Source organism: Tupaia chinensis, unplaced genomic scaffold (assembly GCF_000334495.1).
Source record: "Tupaia chinensis unplaced genomic scaffold, TupChi_1.0 Scaffold000515_1, whole genome shotgun sequence".
Lineage (NCBI taxonomy): Eukaryota > Metazoa > Chordata > Mammalia > Scandentia > Tupaiidae > Tupaia > Tupaia belangeri.
Window position 1 is genome coordinate 7,731,788 of NW_006160028.1, and position 20,570 is coordinate 7,752,357.

The window sequence follows — 20,570 nt, forward strand, 5'->3', positions numbered from 1 at the left end:
CCCTTCCCGTTAAAAAGAAAAAGATTAATATTGGGCCTGATTACTCTGAGTCTTCATCTTATTTAAGAACTGAAATTATGAATTCAGTGTGTTTGTGATAAATCTCCCCTGAGCTGAACTGTTCCACATTCTAACCTCTTTGGTTATAGAAGAATAATAAGGAAATGGAGATAATTTAAGAAATGTGGTAATTTATAAATATGAATGAGCACTTACGTGCTAACTAAAATAAAAGAAAAAACGATTTCCCTCAGGATCCTGATGTCAAAGAAAGGAATGACTAAAACAAAAAATGGTTATTGTATGAAACTTAAAAAAAAAATAGAAGAAAAAGCTGTACCATCCATAGCAGCCACAATTAACATTTTGGCTACAGTGTTTTGGAATAGGTTTATATCTTTTTGTGCAATAAGTTAGAATGAGAATCTTGGCCTTAGATTTGTAGAGGATTTATAATAGTACTGACTTAGTGAAATCCCAAAGAAATAACAGTTATGTTTGAAAATATATGGGAAACACATCGAAATGCTTGATTTTGTCATTTTAACGAACTCACTGAGGCACAGGTAGGTATTGTAACATTGTAGAGGGTTGAAGGGAAACCTGAATCTACCGAAGACATCAAGGAATGCCATGCTGTGTCTGTGGAAGGTGGGCATCATCTTCACTGCCAGCCTTCGTAGATTGGGAATGTAGCTAGAAACAGCAGATGAGTTAAATTCACTTGCAAAACTATAAATGGAGGTGAAAGTTTTCTTTAATGGTGAGATGAGTTTTTGAATATGTGAAGGAAATTATTTTGGTTAGGTGACTCTTTTTAATTAATTTAATTTTCTGCTTTTTATCCTTCAGCTAGGGAATACTAACAAGTCTCAAGACTCCTTCCCCACCTTTGTGTGTATTTCTGAATCAGTATTAGATCATTGTATATGCATTTGAGGTTAAGCACATCCATAATTCTTTCATTTGATGATAAAGTTTTTTAGTATAAGATTCATGATTTATGTTATGGCTAAGTGAAGCATTTTAGATTAATTGGAACTTTTCCATCTTCCTTTATTGCAGTTCGACAAGAACAGGAATTAAGAAATGGAGGAGCAATAGATAAGAAACTAACTACCCTTGCAGATCTGTTCCGGCCACCCATTGACTTGATGCATAAAGGCAGCTTTGAAACAGTAAGTTGTTGGAGTTTTCTTAACTATGAATCCTTTTGTGTTTTCTTTTTTCATGGTAGAGAATGTATATACACACATGAGAATGAGAGAGAGAGAGAAATGAGCACACTCCCACAGGGTCTGGTCATGCTATGATCCCCTTCTTTCAGTCCACCAGTTTGTCTGGATCTTAGATACTTGTACACATGCCTGGTATATTTCAGGCTTACCAGGCCAGGGATTTGAATTGAGGTCACTACGTGGGATCCAGCTTCTCTCGAGCAATGCATTACTGCTGCACCATGAAACCAGCCCCCTTTTACATTTTCTTTTTCTTTTTAGGTTTTTGTCTTAGGTTGCATGTACTTGCTGGAGAGAAGCAGAGATAGTCAGAGGGAAAGTGAGAACCCACCCCCCAGGTGGGATGGCCATACCACAGTTGCCTCTCCTCTATTCTGGGATTTTGGCCATACATGCACACACACCCAGCATGATTTTCAAACCTCTAGGTCTGGTACTCAAACTGCATTTGGCTGTGTGGGAGTCCACCCCCTTGACCACCATGCCTCCCTTAGATGTGCAATGCTGTTTTTGTTTTTTCTTTCTTTCCTTTTTTTTTTTTTTTAAGAGAAAGAGATTTTGCTATAAGGCACATGTGATCACAAGGAGAGACAGGGAGAGAAAGTGAGAAATCACCCCCCAAGATGGGATGGCCATGCTGCAACCCCTTTTCCTCTGTTCTCCTTCTGGGATTTTGGGCATGCAAGCACACGCACCTGATGTGAATTTCAAGCCTCTGGGTCTGGGACTTGAACCACAGTTGGCTATTTGAAAGTCTAGCGCCTTAACCACTATGCCACTCAGTATTCTCTGTTTTTTCTTTCTAAGAGTAAACATAATATTGTCAATATACAGGGAATTGGCATCTTTTTCTTTCTCCTTCCCCCTTTTTTTTTTCTAGAGGGTGTGTGTATTCACCAAAGAAAAGGAGAGAAGAAATCACCTCCCCACCGAGAATGGTCATACTGCAGTCCCTTCTCCTTAATCTCTTCCTCCTTTCAGGATTTTGGACATGCATGTATATGTACCTGGTGTATTTCTCAAGCTGCTGAGTCTGGATCTCAAACTAAATGGTCATCCATGTGGGATCCGGCTGCCTTAACCACCAGGCCATGGAACTGGACCCAAGAAATTGGCATCTTAATAAGTATTTATATATGATATACCTTCCTCCACCAACACACACACACACACACACACACAGATTTCTCCTTGGTTTTTCTCTTAATGTAGTAGCTACCTCTTTCTGGTACAATGTAGCCATTGAGAGAGAATGGTAACAATATAAAAGACAAAAAGAATCTGAATTTGTTTTGACTTTTTTTCTGTTTTTATGTGAAAAATAAATTTCATTGTTTATGATGTAGTGCATGCACAGGTGCACTTGTAGGCATGAAAAAGATATGAGCACTTTCCACAGGGTCTGGTCATGCTGTGGTTCCCTTTCCTCCTGTGTTTCAGGCTGACCAGGCCGAGGATTTGAACTGTGGTTGCCATTTGGGATCTGACTTTTTTTGGTTATTTTTTAATAATTATTTATTTTATTTTATTTATTATTTATTTATTTAAATTTGCTGTAGGGTATGTGTATTCACCAGAGAGAGACAGTGATGGAGAGAGGGGGAAAGTGAGAAAGTGAGCTGCCAGCTCTGGAACTTGAACCACGGTCAGTCGGTAAATGTCAGAGTCCAGCACCTTAACCGCCATGCCTCCTGTTGGCCTGACTTTTTTTCTTTTTTAATACGCCGTAGGTTGTATGCGTTGGTGAGAGAGAGGAAGCAAAAGAGGGAGGAAGAGAGGGGAAGTGAGAAATCTTCCCTGGTAGGAGGATGACCTTACAATCCCTTAAGTGTTATTTGCCCTTGTCCACGGTTTTACAGTGGCTTTCCACCATGTTTACTTTCTAGCCATATGAAGGAGGGAAGGGACTGAGAAGTGTATGCTTTTCTCCTTTAAAGACACAGCCTGGATATTGTCTCTTATGCTCACAGCCCATTGACTAGGACTTGGCAACAGGACTACTTCAAGCTGCTAGAGACACTACAAAATCCAGATGATTAGCTTAAAATTGGAGGTTCTGTTACTAAGAGGAACAATGGGAGAATGGGTTGTAAATGCAAAGGAAAAATTCCTGAAGGAAATGAAAAGTGCTACTCTAGTGAATATAAACGGGGGATAAGAAAACTGAGCATCCTTATTGTTGATGTGGAAAGAGTAAGTGGTCTGGATAGAAAAGTAAGCCAGCAAAAACATTCCTTTAGGTCAAAGCTTAATCCAGAGTGAGACCCTAACTCTCTTCAATTCTGTACAGACAGAGAGGTGAGGAAGCTGCTGAAGAAAAGTGAAATGAGTAGAGGTTGTTTATGAGGTTTAAGGTAAGAAGCTGTTTCTGTAACTTTAATGTACAGAGTGAAGCAGCAGGTGCTGGCATAGAAGTTACAGCAAGTTCTCCAGAATATCTAGCCACGATAATGATGAAAGTGGCTGTACTGGGGACCAGGAGGTGGCATGGTGGTTAAAGCATTGGACACTACCACATGGCTGACCACAGTCCCGGATCTGGTAGCTTGCTTTCTCACTTTTCCTCTGTCTCTCTATGGTCAAGTTAAAATAAATGAATGAATAAATCTTTAAAAATTAAAAATAATTCTTAAAAAAAAAGAAAGAAAGAAAGTGCCTGCACTAAACCACAGATTTTCATTGCATATGAAATAGCCTTCTATAGGAAGAAGATGCCATTTAAGATGTTCATAGCTAGAAACAAGCCAATGCCTGGCTTCAAAGGACATATTGAAAATCTAGTTAGTGGCTAAAAAAGCTTGACTTTCAAGTTGAAGCCTATACTTACTTACTGTTCTGAAAATTCCATGACCCTTAAGAAATATGCTAGTGTTACTTTGCCTGTGCTCTATAAATGGAGCAACAACGTCTAGATGACAACATGTCTGTGTATAGCATGGTTTAATGACTGTATTAAGCCCACTGTTCAGACTTCTCTGAAAACAGATTCCATTCAAAACAGTACTGCTCATTGGCAGTGTACCTGTCACCAAGTGCTTTGCTAAAGATGTTTAAGGAGATAAATGTTGTTTTCATGTCTTCTAATGCACCATTCGTTCTGAAGCTCATGGATCATTTTAACTTTTAAGTCTTATTTAAGAAATGCATTTTGTGAGGCTTTAGCACCATATATAGTGATTTCCTCAGATGAATCTGAGTAAATTAAATTGAAAACCTTCTGAAAAGGATTCACCAATCTAGATGACATTAAGAACTAGCAAGAGAACTAGAATTAAAGTGGAGCCTGAAGATATGACTGAATTGCTGCAACATGGTAAAACTTTTTTAAGAGACTTTTACCTTAGGGCACATGCACTCTCCAGAGACAGAGACAGTGAGAGGGAAAGTGAGAAATCACCCCCCAGGGAGGATGGTCACTCCACAATCCTTTCTCCATGTGCTCTTCCTAGGATCTTGAGTACCCATGCACATTTGTCCTGCATGCGTTTTAAGCCACTGGGTCTGGGATTCAAACTGTGGTCAACGATTTGGGAGTCTAGTGACATAAACACTATGCCATCTGCTGGCCCAATCGTGATAAAACTTCAATGGATAAGCAAAGAAAGTGGTTTCTGAGATAGAATCTACTCCTGGTGAACTTTGTTGAAATGACAACAAAAGGTATAAACTTATTACATAAATTTAGTTGAGAAAGCAGTGGCAGGGTTTTAGGATTGACCCCAGTTTTGAAAGTTTTACTGAGGGTAAAATGCTGTCAAACATCATCACATGCTACAGAAAACTCCTTCCTGAAAGGAAGGGTCAGTTGATGCAGGGGCAACAGGTGGTTAAGGGTGCTGGACTCCTACATGGCCGACTGCGGTTCGGATCCTGGACCTGGTGGCTTGAAAAACATGCTGGTGTGTATTCCCAAAGTCCCAAGAGGAGAATGGAGGAGAAAGGACTGTGACTTGACCATACCCCTTGGTTATTTCTCACCCCCTCCCCAACTCTCTCTTGTGAGCACAAGATTCCGTTAGCAAAAACTAAAAGAATCTATTGATGCAGCAAATTTCATTGTCTTATTTTAAGGAATTACCAAAGCAACTACCACCCTGACTAGTCAGCAGCCATCAGCACTGAGGCAAGACCCTCCACTAGCAAATAGATTGCAACTTGCTCAAGGCGCAGATAATTGTCAGCATTTTTTAAAATAATAATGTTTATTTTTGTTTGTTTATGTGTGAGAGAAAGAAAACATTTGTGTGTGAGTAAGCTTGGGAGCAAGAGCATAGAGAGAGGGAGAGAACAAGAGAGGACAGAGAGAAAGACAAACAGGTATTTCTCAGGTTCCCCCCATGTTGTGATTCTCCTGCTCCAGCCTCCCAGTTTGCTTAGCTAGGACAATGGGAGTGTACCACCCCACCTGGCTTGTTTAGGTAGGGCTGGAGAATTAACCTGGACCTCCCTGTGTGGCTTCACCACATTGTGGTCCACTCTTTATGCTACTGTGTCTGGGTCAGCAATAAAGTATTTTTTAATTAGGTATGTACATTTTTTAAAAACTTATTTATTATTATTGTTATTATTTTCCAGTTTGGTCAGAGAGAAGGAGGGGGGAAATGAGAAAGCAAGCCACCAGGTCTGGAACTTGAACTGCAGTCAGCCACGTGAGAGTCCAGTGCCTTTAAGCACCATGCCACCTGCTGGCCCCTGTACATTATTTTTTTTAGACAGAATGCTATTGCTTACTTAACTGGCTACCATATAGTATAAATATGACTTATATGCACCAGGAAACTAAGCATTTCATGTGACTTGTTTTATTGTGGTGGTCTGGAACCAAATGTTTAGTATCTCTGAGGTACTCTTGTATATAACTTAGGCAGAGTCCTCAAAAAGTTGATGGGAAATTTGTATTATCAAAAAGTACGCATAGATTTCAGTTTTTTTGCACCAAAATAAACTTACTTTAATTCCTTCTTTCCACACAGTCTCAAGTCCCCTTACATATTTAGTGTATATGTTACATATGTTTGTCTTTGGAGTTGGGTGTATGTATGTGAGAGACATATTTCTGGTAATAGTAGTTGCTTGGAGAAAGTGTAAAATAGAATAAGGAAAGGGGAGAGAGGGCTATTTTTTGTTTATTTGACACCTTTAAGTTATGTTTGTCATTATAAGCAAATTGAAAGAAAGGTTAATTTCATAGGTTTCACATATATGTATAATTGTGAGTGGACTGTTTTACATAGATCAGAGATTTCTGAAGGGATGAAATTTGGTTAGAAATCTGAATGAGATAGACCAGCCCATGACATCATGGTTAAGGTAGCTGGATCCCACGTGACCAGTCTTGTGTTTAAAATTCCATGCCTGGCCACTTGAATAATATACTGGGCCAACGTGCTTAAATGCCCAGAATTTCAAAAGAGGAAAAAATGGAGGAAAAAGGATTGTTCTGTGACAGTCCCCATGGAGAGTACTATCTTGTCTTCCCCCTACCATCTGCCATGAGTGTATGAACCCACTGACAAAATTTTAAAAGTTAAAAAAGAATCAAATAAGGGAACGTGCACCGTGGTCCAGGGAAAACAGATAAAACAGTGAGTGTAAAGGTACTGATGGGGCTGGCCTCATTCATTGCCTGATGGTTAAGGGAGCTGGCCCCTACATAGCTGACTGTAGTTCAAATCCTGGCCCCTTTGGCTTGAGAAACATGCCAGGCATGTGTATATGTCTGCCCCAAATTCTGACAGGGCAGAAAAATGAAGGGAGTGCAGTGTGACCACATCCCATTGTGGAACACTTTCTCTTTATTCCTCTGCTACACTTCAAAAAAAGGAAAGATAACTGTTGTTTGAAAGAACTGGGCATATTTCTGGCACAGCCAAGAAAACCGGTGTTGCTGGAGTGAACAAAGCATTTAGGGTACATAGTCTAACTTGGGCAAGGGATCACTTCTTAGGTTTTCTTATTTCCCTATTAGCCCGTAAACTGCAACATAGAGTTTATTTACTATTGTGGATCTATGGTATCTAGAGGAGTTTCTGATATACAATTGGCCCTCATTAAATCTTTGTTAAATGATTAAATGGTATAATCTGGAATATATTGTATGAAAAGAATCAGAGCAATTTTCATATCTTTAGTTCTTAAGAAAAAAATACATTAAAAAAAATTTGTCACAGGACACATGCGGTTACTGTAGAGAGACAGAGAGAGAAAGAGAAAACACCTCCCATGGGGGATAGTCTTGCAGCAATCCTCTCTTCCATATCTCCCTCCTTTCCAGATCTTGGACACTCACACAACATATTCCCGGCATGTTTCACAGGCTGCCAGGTCTGGGACTGAAACCACACAGTTGGCCATGTGGAATCCAGCTGCCTTAACTACCAAATCACCCACATATTATTTTTTATGTTGTCATTCAGTTACAGTGCACTTAATCTTAATAACTAAGAGCACTTTGTTAATTTCAAAAATACTTAATATAAGTAAAAATATTTGGCTGAGGGCCAGCCCATGATGTTATTAAGGCCACTGGATCCCACATGCCAATTGTGCAGTTCGAGTCCTGGGCATGTCAGTGTGAAAACACATTAGGCATGTGTATATTCTTGCCCAAAATCCTGAAAGAAGGGAGAAATGGAGGAAAGAGAATTTTGACATGACCGTCCCCCATAGGGGGTGCTTTCTCACCCCCCGACCCCTGCCTTTTTTCAGAGAGCACACATATCCTATAGCAAATAAATAAATAAAAACAATTAGCTGAAAATGTAAAGAGCCTATTTAATAATAATGAAGTAATATGTAAGAAAGTTTTTCTAATTAAGCTTTATATATATACTGGATTGTCATAAAAGACATGACACATTTTTGCATAGAAAAGCAGAAAAATACATCATGACTTTTCCGACAACTTAATAGCTTGTTATATTTTTCTTTTTAAAAAAGAATTGTTTCTATTTCATTGTATTTATTGCTATTATTTTTTAATTTGATCAGAGAGAGAGAGAGGGAAAGTGAGAAAGCAAGCTGCCAGGACCAGGGCTCAAATGATGGTTGGCCATCTGGGAATCCAGTGCCTCAACCATCATGTCATCTGTGAGCCTCATTTGTCTTTTTTCATAGAGAAATTATGGGGGAGAAAGGTGAACTAAATAAAAAGATCTTAATTTTCATTTTAAATGTTTCATGTATCTTTTTTTTTTAAAGAATTATTTTGTTTTTTATTTATTCATTCATTTATTTCATTTTTTAAATTGTGACCAGAGAGGGCAGAGCAAGAGAGAAAGAGAGAGTGGGAACGTGACAGAGCAAGCCTCCAGGTCCAGGACTTGAACCATGGTCGGCCATGTGGGAGTCCAGCATCCTTAACCACCACGCCACCTGCCGGCCCCTGTTTCATGTATATTAAGATATTTCCTTTTTGACTTTTATTCTATGCTTCTATATCTGATGAAATATATATATATTTTCTAATCCTATATTTCATGCTTCCCTGATCTAACTGGTACTGGGAGAGATGTAAGTCTCCCACTATTTTGCCCTTGGGACTCCCTGTAATGGCTTTAAAAAAAAAAAAAGAAACACCAGCGAGCATGTGCACACTTGAGAGAGAAAGAAAAAGTACCTCCTCAGGAGCTTGGTCATGCTGTAATACTTTTTTTTTGGAGAAGTTTTTGCTATAGGGCGCGTGCGCTCGCCAGATAGAGAGAGACATAGAGATAGAAAGCAAGAAATCACCCCCCAGAGGGGATGGTCACGCTGCAATCCCTTCTCCTCCATTCTCCTCTTGGGATCTTGGGCACACACGCACACGCGCCGGCGTGAGTTTTAAGCCACCGGGTCCGGGATGCGAACCATGGTCGACTATGTGGGAGTCCAGTGACATAGCCATTACGCTAACTGCTGGTTCCCATGCTGTAATACTTTTTGAAATCTTCATCTGTCAGGATCCTGGGCACACGCATGCAGCTTGTTTTTCAACTTGCTGGGTTTGGGACTCAAACCCTGGTTGACCATGTGAGATTCACCTCCCTCTGCATAGTGCTTAATGACCATGCTACAGGATAGGCCCTATGATGGCTTTTTTTCCATGTTGCATCAGAACAACCTAATAGATTCCATGAGGGAATGTTGCTCATTTGTCCCTTGGCCAACTCTCACCTCTATTCCTTTTTACCTCTTTGGTATACTTAGTGAGATGTGAGACTCTCTTTTAATTGTATATACTTAAGTGCTACAGCAAGGCGTTTTGATACACATAGTGAAATGATTATTGCAATCAAATAAATTACCCATCGCCTGCAATTAGTTAACTTTTTTTTTTTTTTTTTTTTTTGGTTGTGGTAAGAACAACTAAAATTTACTGCTAATTTTCTCTGTACAGCACTGTATTGTTAACTGTAGGGCTCTTCCTGTACATTGGATCTCCAGACTTAGTCAAGACTATTCCCTCCAGATACTGATGCTTTGTTTGAGAGTCTTGTATTCTTTGGAGGCTTTTTTCTAGCAGTAATTTCTAACGGTATCTAAAGTGTAGATAGCACTATTTCAAAGTCACTTTTGTTGGTGTAAGGTTTCTCCCCTAATGTAAACTTTATTTGTGTGTGTGTGTGTGTGTTTTAATTTTGCTATAGGACACCTGTACTAGCCCCAGAGAGAGACAGAGAGGAAGCAGGGGGAGAGTGAGAAAGCACCCTCTGGAGAAATGTGGCCGTGTTCAGTCAGTTTCCATCTCCACTTGGGATTTTGGGCACACACACACGTGTGCCCAGTGTATTTTCCAACGGGGTCTGGAACTTGTACTGCTTTAACCATTATGCCATCAGCTGATCCCCTAGTGTAAGCTTCGTGAGAGTGGGGATTTCTGTGTTTTGGTAACTGCTATAACTGCAGCATTTGTTTTTGTGTGTGTTGTTGTTGTTGTTTTGAGAGGTTTTTGCTATAAGGCACGTGCGCTGGCCGGAAAGACAGAGAGAGAGAGAGACAGAAAGCAAGAAATTCCCTCCCAGTGGGGATGGCCACAACGCAATCCCTTCTCCATTCTCTTCCCGGGATCTTGGGCATGCACGCATACACATCCGTTGTGAGTTTAAGCCACTGGGTCCGAGACTTGGCGACTATGTGGGAGTCCAGCGACAATAGCCATTACGCCAATTGCTGGTCCCATTGCAGCAGTTGTAATGTATCTAAAACACTGTAGTAACTCAGTGTTTGTTGAATAAATGAATCTGAATTCATGAAAGCATGAATGTGAATAAATGAATTTTAAAAAACAAAAGCAAATGTTTAACATTTTGAACTTTGGACTTTATTCATCTTCAGTTATATTTATTTTTTCTTGTCAGTATTGTAGTTGGGGCAGACCTAAATGCCCTGTTATGAGGGCGCATATGCTCCAGTGTATCTCTAGAATATATGTTCATTTTTTCCTTTATTCTCAAATACAATTTCTTCAGTTAACACAGTTTAATTTATTCATTTAGCATTCACTTAGTAAATCTAGGTCCTGTAAGTAAGGAAGTAAATTGAACAGTATTATTTATAGGAGCAAAGGATTATTTTATTACATTTGTATACATTATGATAGGCCTTGGACTCATTAAATACAGCTTCCTATTTCAACACAGATGGTCCCAAACTTATGATAGCTGGACCTAATGATTTTTTATTTTATAACCGTGTGAATATTAGGCATAATTTGTTAGGGAGTAACTATACTTTGAGTACTCATACATTCTGTTTTTCACTTTCAGCATATTATAGAGATTTTTTTAAACTTTATTATAAAATAGGTTTTATGTTAGATGATTTTGTCCAACTCTAGGCTAAGAGATTTGTAGATTCTGAGATTTTTATTACTATTACTTTTTTAAAGAGTTTTTTTTTTAGAATTATTTTATTTAACTTTATGTGTATATGTATTTATTTAAATTTGACCAGAGAGGGACAGAGTGAGAGAGCAAGCAAGAGATAGAGAATTAGAAAATGAGAAAGCAAGCTGCCAAGTCTGGAACTCAAATGGTTGGCCATGTGGGAGTCCAGCGCCCTTAACTACCACATCACCTGCCGGCCCCCTATTACTATTATTTTTTTAAAAGTTTGACAGAGGGTATGTGTGCTCGCCAGAGAGAGAGAGGGGAAGGAAAGGGAGGAAAGGAAGAGACCATCCACAAATGGGGCATGGTTGTGGTGCAATTCCTTCTCCTCCGTTTCTCAATCCTGTTAGAATTTTGGGCACATGCACACACACTCCCATCATGTTTTTCAAAGCTGTTGGGGCTGAGATTAGAATCGTGTTCAGCCATGTGGGATCCAGCTCCTTTAACCACTGGGCCACAGGGCCAGCCCTAGCATGCTTAAGGAATACTAGGCTAAACTATAATGTTTGGTAGGCTAAGTATGTTAAATACATTTTTATTTATTCATTTTTTTTTTCAGTTGCCAAAGGGCACGTGTTCTGTCCAGAAAGGAGGAGAAAGCAGCCTCCTACAGTGGGCCATGGTCTTGCCATAATCCCTTCTCTTCCATTTCTCCAACTTGCCAGGATTTGGGGCACATATGCATGTATATCCAGCATATTTTTCAAGCCACCATGGCCAGGATTTAAACCACAGTTGGCCATCTGGAATCTGGCTCCCTTAACCACTGGACTATGAGAATGGCCCTGTCCAATGCATTTTTGAATTACAATATTTTTCACTTAGAACAGATTAATTGGAATCTAATCCTATTTAAATTGATGAGATCCTGCCATACAGAGAGACTTCTTAGAACTTGGGTTGTCACCTATGGAATTTGTAAGTGACTATTAGAAAATACTAACAGTATTTCCAAGATTGCATAAATCTTAGAAGATATTTTTAGTCTCACATTTTTCAGTGCTCTGAAAGCAATGTATTTTCTTTAGTTGTCATTTACTGAATTGATTGGTTCTTAGGATTTTCTCATGTCATACTGATTTGGGAAGGAACATTGTTCCTGAAGAAATTTATTCAAAATGATGGCTTTTCATCACTATTTCTGTGCAGAGATTTGTGGTAGTATTTGTTCATTTGCTTTCCCACCATTCTTTTCCCATTCAACAACATTTCATAGGTCTTTACAGTGATTAGGAACTGAGAGGCAAAAAGTACACACTCATGATTGATTTTGTGCTGTAAATTGGGGAGTCATTTGGAGGTCATTCTCAAACATTCTTTGATCCTATAGTTATATTTTTTGAAACGTACTCCTAGGGAAACAAAACTTAAGAGAAAAAAACGTCAATTTTTTTAAACTTAAAAGCTTCTAGTGCATCTGTAAAATAGCATATGCCCAATAATTGAGATGAGTATGATATTTGGAAATGTTAAAATGAAACATGAAGCAATGTACTAATTCTGGCTATTACAAAAAAGAGAAATTCTTGGTGATAGAGATTGGAAAAGAATAGAATTATTTGACTTGTTGATCTTAAGTTTATAGAGTTCTTTTCAGGCAAAAATGTTTAAACATATGTTAAAAATTCATCCTTTGTAAAGCTGGCCTTGTAGTGCACAGTGATTAGCACAGGGAGCCAGAGCCCGCGTGGCCTGCTGGTTCAAATCTTAGTCCAGCAGCTTGAAAAACATACTGGGCATGTGTATGCACATGACCAGGATCCTGACAGGATGGAGACAAGGAGAGGGATTGTGGTGTGACCAGGCTCCATTGAAGGGTTCTTTCTCTCTGTTTCTCTGCATGTGCATATGTATGTGCCCTCTGGCATTAAAAATAAAATCCATTATAATAAGTAACAGTGGATATAAAAGAAAATAGTTTATTTAAATTTGAAAAATGCTTGAAATAGACTGTGTAGTTATATATGCTTGTGCAAAATAAATATAAATAATGTATAAATACTGAAAATTATAGATGTCATACTTAAGAAAAAACTTAGTTTTTCATGGAAAGAGGACTGTTCCCAAACTTCACAGCCACCAAGTAGAAATTGTCTCTAACTATTGCATAACTTTTATTTTTACAGGCCAAAGAGTGTGGCCAAATGCAGAATAAGTGGCTAATGATAAACATTCAAAATGTGCAAGACTTTGCATGCCAGTGCCTCAACCGTGATGTGTGGAGTAATGAAGCTGTGAAGAATATTATCCGGGAGCATTTCATTTTCTGGCAGGTAAGAATTAATAAAAATGTTTGCAGTATTCTCCTTTTCTAGTATAGAGTGCTGGGAAGGAGATATTAGATTATATGTGAAAGAAATTAATAACCGAATTAAATTATGACATAGAAGAAAGTTAAACTACTGACCAAAATAGGAAAGGCAAATAAAAGGGCAACAATGTAGAACTCCCAAGGGATGAAGGAAAATAGAACCAAATCATATAGACAAGTAATACTACTACACCAGAAGAGTTTAAATGGAGTATGCAGCATATTTAATGGAGTATGCAACTGTATTTTCAAAAGAAGCATATTGTAAAGCCACATAATTAAAATTTTGTAGTAGTCGCATTTAAAAAGGTAAAAAGAAACAGGCAAAATTAGTTTTAATACTATATATTTTGTTTAATATGTTCATAAAAACATGATTGAGATGTTTTGGTGATGAGGCCTCAACATATGGTGTGTTTTATACCTATAGCACATTTCAATTCAATCTAGCCCCATTTCAAGTACTTCAGTAGGCACACATGACTAGTGGCTCCTATTTTGGATGGTGCAGCTGTGAAAGATCTTTGAGTAATAAGAAAACATTTGGCTAAAACGCTTGCATTTGACACTATGTCCTTAGACATGCCTCATTAATCTTTATGACACTTTTCTTTTTATATAAAAATTTGAGCTAAGGTTAGATGATCTTGCTCTAATTTTTAAATTTTTTAAAAATACTTTATTTAACTTTATTTATTTATTTTATTTTTAATTTGACCAGAGAGAGACAGAGCGGCAGGGAGAGTTGGTGAGAAAGCAAGCTGCTAGGTCCTGGACTCAAACTGTGGTCGGCCATGTAGGAGTCCAGTGCCTTTAACCACCATGCCATCCACTGGCCCATAATTTTTTATCTTTTAAAAAATAAGAGAAAATAAAAACTTCAGAACTGAATTTTTCCCCCACTAGAAATAGGCTATTAACATTATTACCTTGAGCATTTATGTTTTATAGACCTCAAACTTCAATTTTTTTTTTTTGTTTGTTTTGAGAGGTTTGCTATAGGGTGCTTGTGCGCACCAGAAAGACAGAGAGAGACAGAGAGACAGAAAGCGAGAAATCACCCCCCCAGAGGGGATGGCCACACCACAATCCCTTCTCCTCTGTTCTCCTCTGGGGTTCTTGGAACACATAAACATGTGCCCAGCATGAGTTTAAGCCACCGGGTCCAGGACTAGAACCATGGTCGACCACATGGGAGTTCAGCGACATAGCCATTATGCCAACTGCTGGTCCCATCAATATGATTTTTTAATAATAATGGAGTATGCAGCTGTATTGTTCAAAAGAAACATTGTAAAGCAAATTTATTCAGCAAATAGTGAGCATACATTGTACTATGCTAGGCACTTGAGCTTATAATCAATATATTTTAACTTACTGATATGACTGAGAGTCAGGAATGACATAGGTGGGCAGATAACTTGAACAGGAAGAACAGTACTTCTGAACTGGGAAAGGAGAAAGAATGAATTGATATGGTAAGTTTTCAGAAGGAGCTGAAGGCAAGAAACTGAGTTCATACCAGATGGCTATTTTCTTTTTAATGTAGGACTGACTGAGCATCTATCACTTAACACCAAAAATATATTTGAAGAATTAATTGTTGTTGGTGTATAGCAAAGTTATAATTGGTCCTTTTTTTCAGAGGCTGACTTCTTTATGTCAATGTTTTATAGGTTTATCATGACAGTGAGGAAGGTCAGAGATACATACAGTTTTATAAGCTAGGGGATTTCCCCTATGTTTCCATCTTGGACCCACGGACAGGTAATATTTATATCAGCTTATAGCCTTTCAACTATCATTTATCTTTCAGTTACCTAAATGATCTTTAACATTTGACTAAATCTTATTTTAGAATCTTACTCATCTAGGTGATGTTTGGTTATTTATTCCCTTTATGCCTTTTTTCTTTCTCTTTTTTTCTTGCTATAGGGTATATGCACTTGCTAGAGAGAGAAAGAGAAATAGGGAGGGAAAATGAGAAAGTATCCTCCAAAGAGGATAGCCCACTGGAATCTCTCCTCCATTTTCATCTTGGGACTTTGGGCCTTCACTTCACACCCACGCGCACCTGCATGTTTTTCAAGCAGTGGGATCTAGGACTCAAACCATGCAATTGGCCATGTAAGATCCAACTGCTTTAACCACCATGCCACTGGCTGGCCCAATTCCCTTTATACTTATTTAAATCTCAGTTGGCATGTGTATTTAGGGAACCTGTTCCTGGCAACTTTGGGAGATGATAGTGTTTTATATTTGTGCATTCTGTTCCTTTTTTTTTTTTTTTTGAGAAGTTTACGCTATAGGGTGCGTGTGCTCGCCAGATAGACAGAGAGAGACATAGAGACAGAAAGCAAGAAACCGCCCCCGAGGGGGGATGGTCACACTGCAATCCCTTCTCCTCCATTCTCATCTTGGGCACGCACGCACATGCGCCCGGCATGAGTTTTAAGCCACTGGGTCCGGGACGCGAACTGCGGTCTACTATGTGGGAGTCCAGCGACATAGCCATTATGCTAACTGCTGGTTCCCCAGTTCTGTTCTTTTAAAGAATAATTACGTTCATCTTTCTCATCTTTTTTTTTTTTTTTTTTTTTTTTGGAGAGGTTTTTGCTATAGGGCACGTGCACTCGCCAGAAAGACAGAGACAGAGAGACAGAAAGTGAGAAATCACCCCCCAGGGGGAATGGCCACACCTCAGTCCCTTCTCCTCCATTTTCCTCTCCAAATCTTGGACACTCATACACATGCACTCTGTGTGAGTTTAAGCTACCGGTCCAGGACTTAAACTGTGGTCGACTACATGGGAGTCCCAATGACATAGCCATTATGCCAACTGCTGGTCCCTTTCCCATCATTTTATAAGGGATCCTCTTTTGTTTTCTATCATAAATTATTAAGATTGTTTAGGTACTTGTTAAAATTTCATGAGAGAAGCAAAGAGTGAAGCTGTTTTTATTATTTTTATGTTATTATTTTTAAATTTACTATAGGGTGTGTGTGCTCTCCGGGAGTGGGGGGGGAGTAAGAAAGCATCTCCTGGGGGATGTCCCTGCCACATTCTCTTTTCCTCCATTCTCCTCTCAGGATTTTGAACACACATGTACACATGGCTGACATGCTTTTCAGGCTGCCAGATCTGGGACTGGCACTGCCCAGTCACGCATGTGGGATCCAACCAACTTAACCACCATGCCACCTGGCTGGCCCAGAACTGGTTTATGATTAATTGATTGTTTTTTATATAGATACTACTTTGTCTGAATCTCTTCCTAAATATCAGTAAATGAAATCAATAGATAAAATAGTTGCCCTGTCATGATGATTGGGAATCTCTTAGGTCAATTTTAATATGTACCCTTTAGGTTATGAAGACATTATGTAACTTAAGCTGGGTAAAGGGCGGAGATATGTGTACATTTTCATTATGCATATGCCAAAAGAAATACTTAATGAGAATGTCTAGAAAGTATATTCATTTTATTATATTTACATATCCTGGTTTTTAATCTTTAGGTCAGAAGCTAGTAGAATGGCACCAGTTAGATGTATCTTCTTTCTTGGACCAAGTGACGGGATTTCTGGGTGAACATGGGCAACTGGATGGACTTTCTAGCAGTCCCCCCAAAAAATGTGCCCGTTCAGTAAGTATGATGAGGAAATGATGATGGGGAGTCAAGTGTAATTGTACATAAGCATCCTGTGTAAAATGTTTGATAGTCAAATATTAAATATAATAATGTAACTAGTAGACAGTTAACATTGTGGCTATATATAATACCTTAGACACCTTCCTTTTATTCTGGTAATTTCCCACATAAAGGTTCCACCTTCTCATAGTCCTAGTCTTGGCAGCTCTGGTGCGAGCATGACCTAAGACCTGTATTTGGAAGTAATTTAACATGAAATGTAGAGCAAGAAGGTTGATGGAGCAAGCCTGGTGGTGAACATACCATACCCACTTGCTCCACACGGCACTGATTGGCTTATGGTATCTGGGTCTAAGTTCTGGAAATAGTATTTTTGCTAGAACAATTCTCGTGGTATAGTCAGGCATTATTGCTGGTTATATAGGTTTAGGGCCTGGTTCTTTGGCTCTCCTGGAAGTTATTCCTGTACTTAATGTTTATGGTATGCATTGTTAGGAAGATCTATTTGATAATTGATACCAAGGTAAGTTGCAAGTAAGAGACTTTCAAAAAATATGGCAATCTCACATTGGTTATGTATCTTGTTTGAGTTTGATGGCACTGAAGATAAATATAGTTTGGCAGTCCCTGTCATTAATGAAATTGTTCCTTAAGTCATCACCTAGAATAAAGTGCCTTAAAGGAGTAGTATAGAATTCTCTTTCAAGGCATTAAAAATAAATCCCTTAGGTTTTTTTTTTTTTTTTTTTTTTTAAGTTTATTTATTTACCACTTCTGAGAGACAGACAGGCAGACACATACACACACACAGAACAGGGTATTCATACCACAATGCATCCCCATTCTTAGTCAGCCCAAATCACAGGCATTTCTGTGCCCTCTTACCTTGGCATGTTCAGAGAGGTCCTGGGAAGCAAACCCAGAATATCCCTTATGTGGGTCCAGTTGTATTAATGCTTTCTCACTACCTGGCTACCAGAGTATTTTTTTATTCCCCAGGAGAGTTTTCCTAGCTTTTGCAATTACAAAGCTAATATTATTTTAAAAAACAGCCTGAGTGGGACAAGCAGATGGCATAATGGCTATGTCGCTGAACCCCCATGTAGTCCACCGCTCAGACCTGGTGGCTTAAACTCACACCGGGCGTTTGTGCGTGCCGAAGATCCTGAGAGAATGGAGGAGAAGGGATTACAGCGTGGCCATCCCCCCCGGGGGGTGATTTCTCACTTTCTCTACCTCTCTTTCTGGTGAGCGCATTGCCCCCGTAGCAAAAACTTCTTCAAAACAAAACAAAACAGAAAAACAGCCTGAGTTTGTGAATTGCTGGATTGAGATAAATTGAATTTATAATTTTCCCCATTTTCTTCTGAAAGTTAAAGGAGCTTAGTGGAAAAGAGGACCATAAAATTGGGATGAATGTTACAATTGTTCAACTGTGTTCAAAATAAAAACGCTAACAAATAATGGCTTAGATAAAGAAGAGATTTATTTGCCCCAGTAAGAAGTGCAGACAGGCAGTTGGCAGCTTGAATTCTATAGATGCTGTGAAGCAACCAGAGTTCCCCTCTTTTTGGGGAATTTTTTGTTGTTGTTGTTGTTATTTATTTCTACCATGAATGAGAGCGACAGAGAGACAACAACCCCAACAGGACCTTCATGATCAGTTCAACCAACGCCAGATGATGGCACACACATGCCCAGTGTACTCAGGAAGTCTTAGGTGTGAATCTGAAACTTTCCCATGTAGGTCAGTCTCAGAAAGCATTGTGTGTGCCACTTCACCACTGTCTGGCCCTCCCACCTCTTTTAGTATTGACTTTTGTCCTTAGGATCATAACATAGATGCTATACTGCTAGTTATCATATCTACATTCCAAGCATGGATGATGAGGAAGAGGGTGATACCTCTATTATAAGGGTAAATAGCCACAGGTAAGCATTTTGTATATTTTAGTTGGACAAATTTTCTTGCACAACAGAGTTAAGGCTCTAATAGTAAGGAGGCAGCATCTTTAAGAATGGAAACGAAATAGGAAGCTAGCAGTATCTGTCATAGTATTTAAAAATCAATGTACATGATACACAGTGTCATTCATTTTCTTCAGTTAATCCAAGCCATTGCATGTTGTGCGGGCACGTTTATTTGCTTTTGTGTGTGTGTAATAAATTAGCCTTAAGTTTATTTTTTTAATGTATATATTTAGCTTTATTGAAGTATAATTAAAGTACAGTAAACTGAACATATTTAAAGTAAACAGTTTAAGGGCCAGGAAGTGGCATAGTGTTTGAGGCGCTGGATTCCCACATTACCAGTGTTGATTCAAGTCCCGGACCTGGTGGCTTAAAAATCACACTGGCTCTGTGTCTATAATCTCAGGAGGAGAATGGCAGAGAAAGGATTGTGGTGTGGCCATCCTACTTCGGGGATGATTTCTTACTTTACCTCTTACCATTTCTCTCTCTGCAGTGAGCTCACGTGCCCTATGGCAGAAAACAAAACTAAACTAAAATAAGAATAAATTAATTAATTAACAGTTTGACAAGTTATGGCATTAGGCATGAGTTATCTCATTACTGAGATGTAAGAATTCTTTTTATATTTTAAATGTAAGTTCTTTTATGGTTTGCAAATATTTTCTTTCAATCTGTTGGTGGCTTACTCATTTTTATAATAGTATCTTTTTTTTTTTTTTTTGGAGAGATTTTCACTGTAGGGCGTGTGCGCTCGCCAGACAGACAGAGAGAGACATAGAGACAGAAAGTGAGAAATCACCCCCCAGGGGGGATGGTCACGCCGCAATCCCTTCTCCTCCATTCTCCTCTCGGGATCTTGGGCACGCACGCACGCACACGCGCCCGGCGTGAGTTTTAAGACACCGGGTCCAGGACACGAACCGCGGTCGACTACGTGGGAGTCCAGCGACATAGCCATTACGCTAACTGCTGGTTCCCTATAATAGTATCTTTGAAGATAAAATTTTAGTCACTTTTTATACTTTGTGCTCTTTCTATCCTAAGAAATCTTTGCAAAGCCCAAGATTTTATTCTATGATTTTTATAGTTTTAGGTCTTAAGTCAGTATAATCTTTAGTATTAATTTTTGTGACTATATGGTGGTAAGTTAGGATTGGGTTGCATTATTTTTGATTTTCTTGCATAGAGTTAAGCTCTCATTTCAGTACCATTAGTTGAAATATTTTTCTTTTTTTTTTCTAATTTTATTTATTCATTCATTTATTTTAATTTGACCAGAGAGAGACAGAAAAAGAGAGAGAAAATGAGAAAGCAAGCCACCAGGTCTGGGACCTGACCCGTGGTCAGCCATGTGGGAGTGTCCAGCGCCTTGACCACCATGCCACCTGCTGGTCCCTGAAAGATTTTTCTTACCTTCATTGAATTGCCTTTACACTCTTATTAAAAATAAGCTGATCAGGGAACCAGCAGTGAGCGTAATGGCTATGTCGCTGGACTCCCATGTAGTCGACCCCGGTTCGTG

The 20,570-nt window shown here is 38.9% G+C and overlaps 1 protein-coding gene across 1 annotated transcript in view; it reads left to right on the forward strand.

Annotated features, from left to right (window-relative positions):
• UBXN7 (UBX domain protein 7) overlaps window positions 1-20,570 on the forward strand; it is a gene marked incomplete at its 5' end in the record, with an annotated part of 48,309 nt that overhangs the window by 9,475 nt on the left and 18,264 nt on the right. Inside the window, 4 exon segments of the mRNA XM_006156818.3 lie at window positions 1,066-1,178; window positions 13,237-13,383; window positions 15,098-15,188; window positions 16,941-17,068. Of these exon segments, the coding sequence (XP_006156880.2) occupies window positions 1,066-1,178; window positions 13,237-13,383; window positions 15,098-15,188; window positions 16,941-17,068 (479 nt within the window).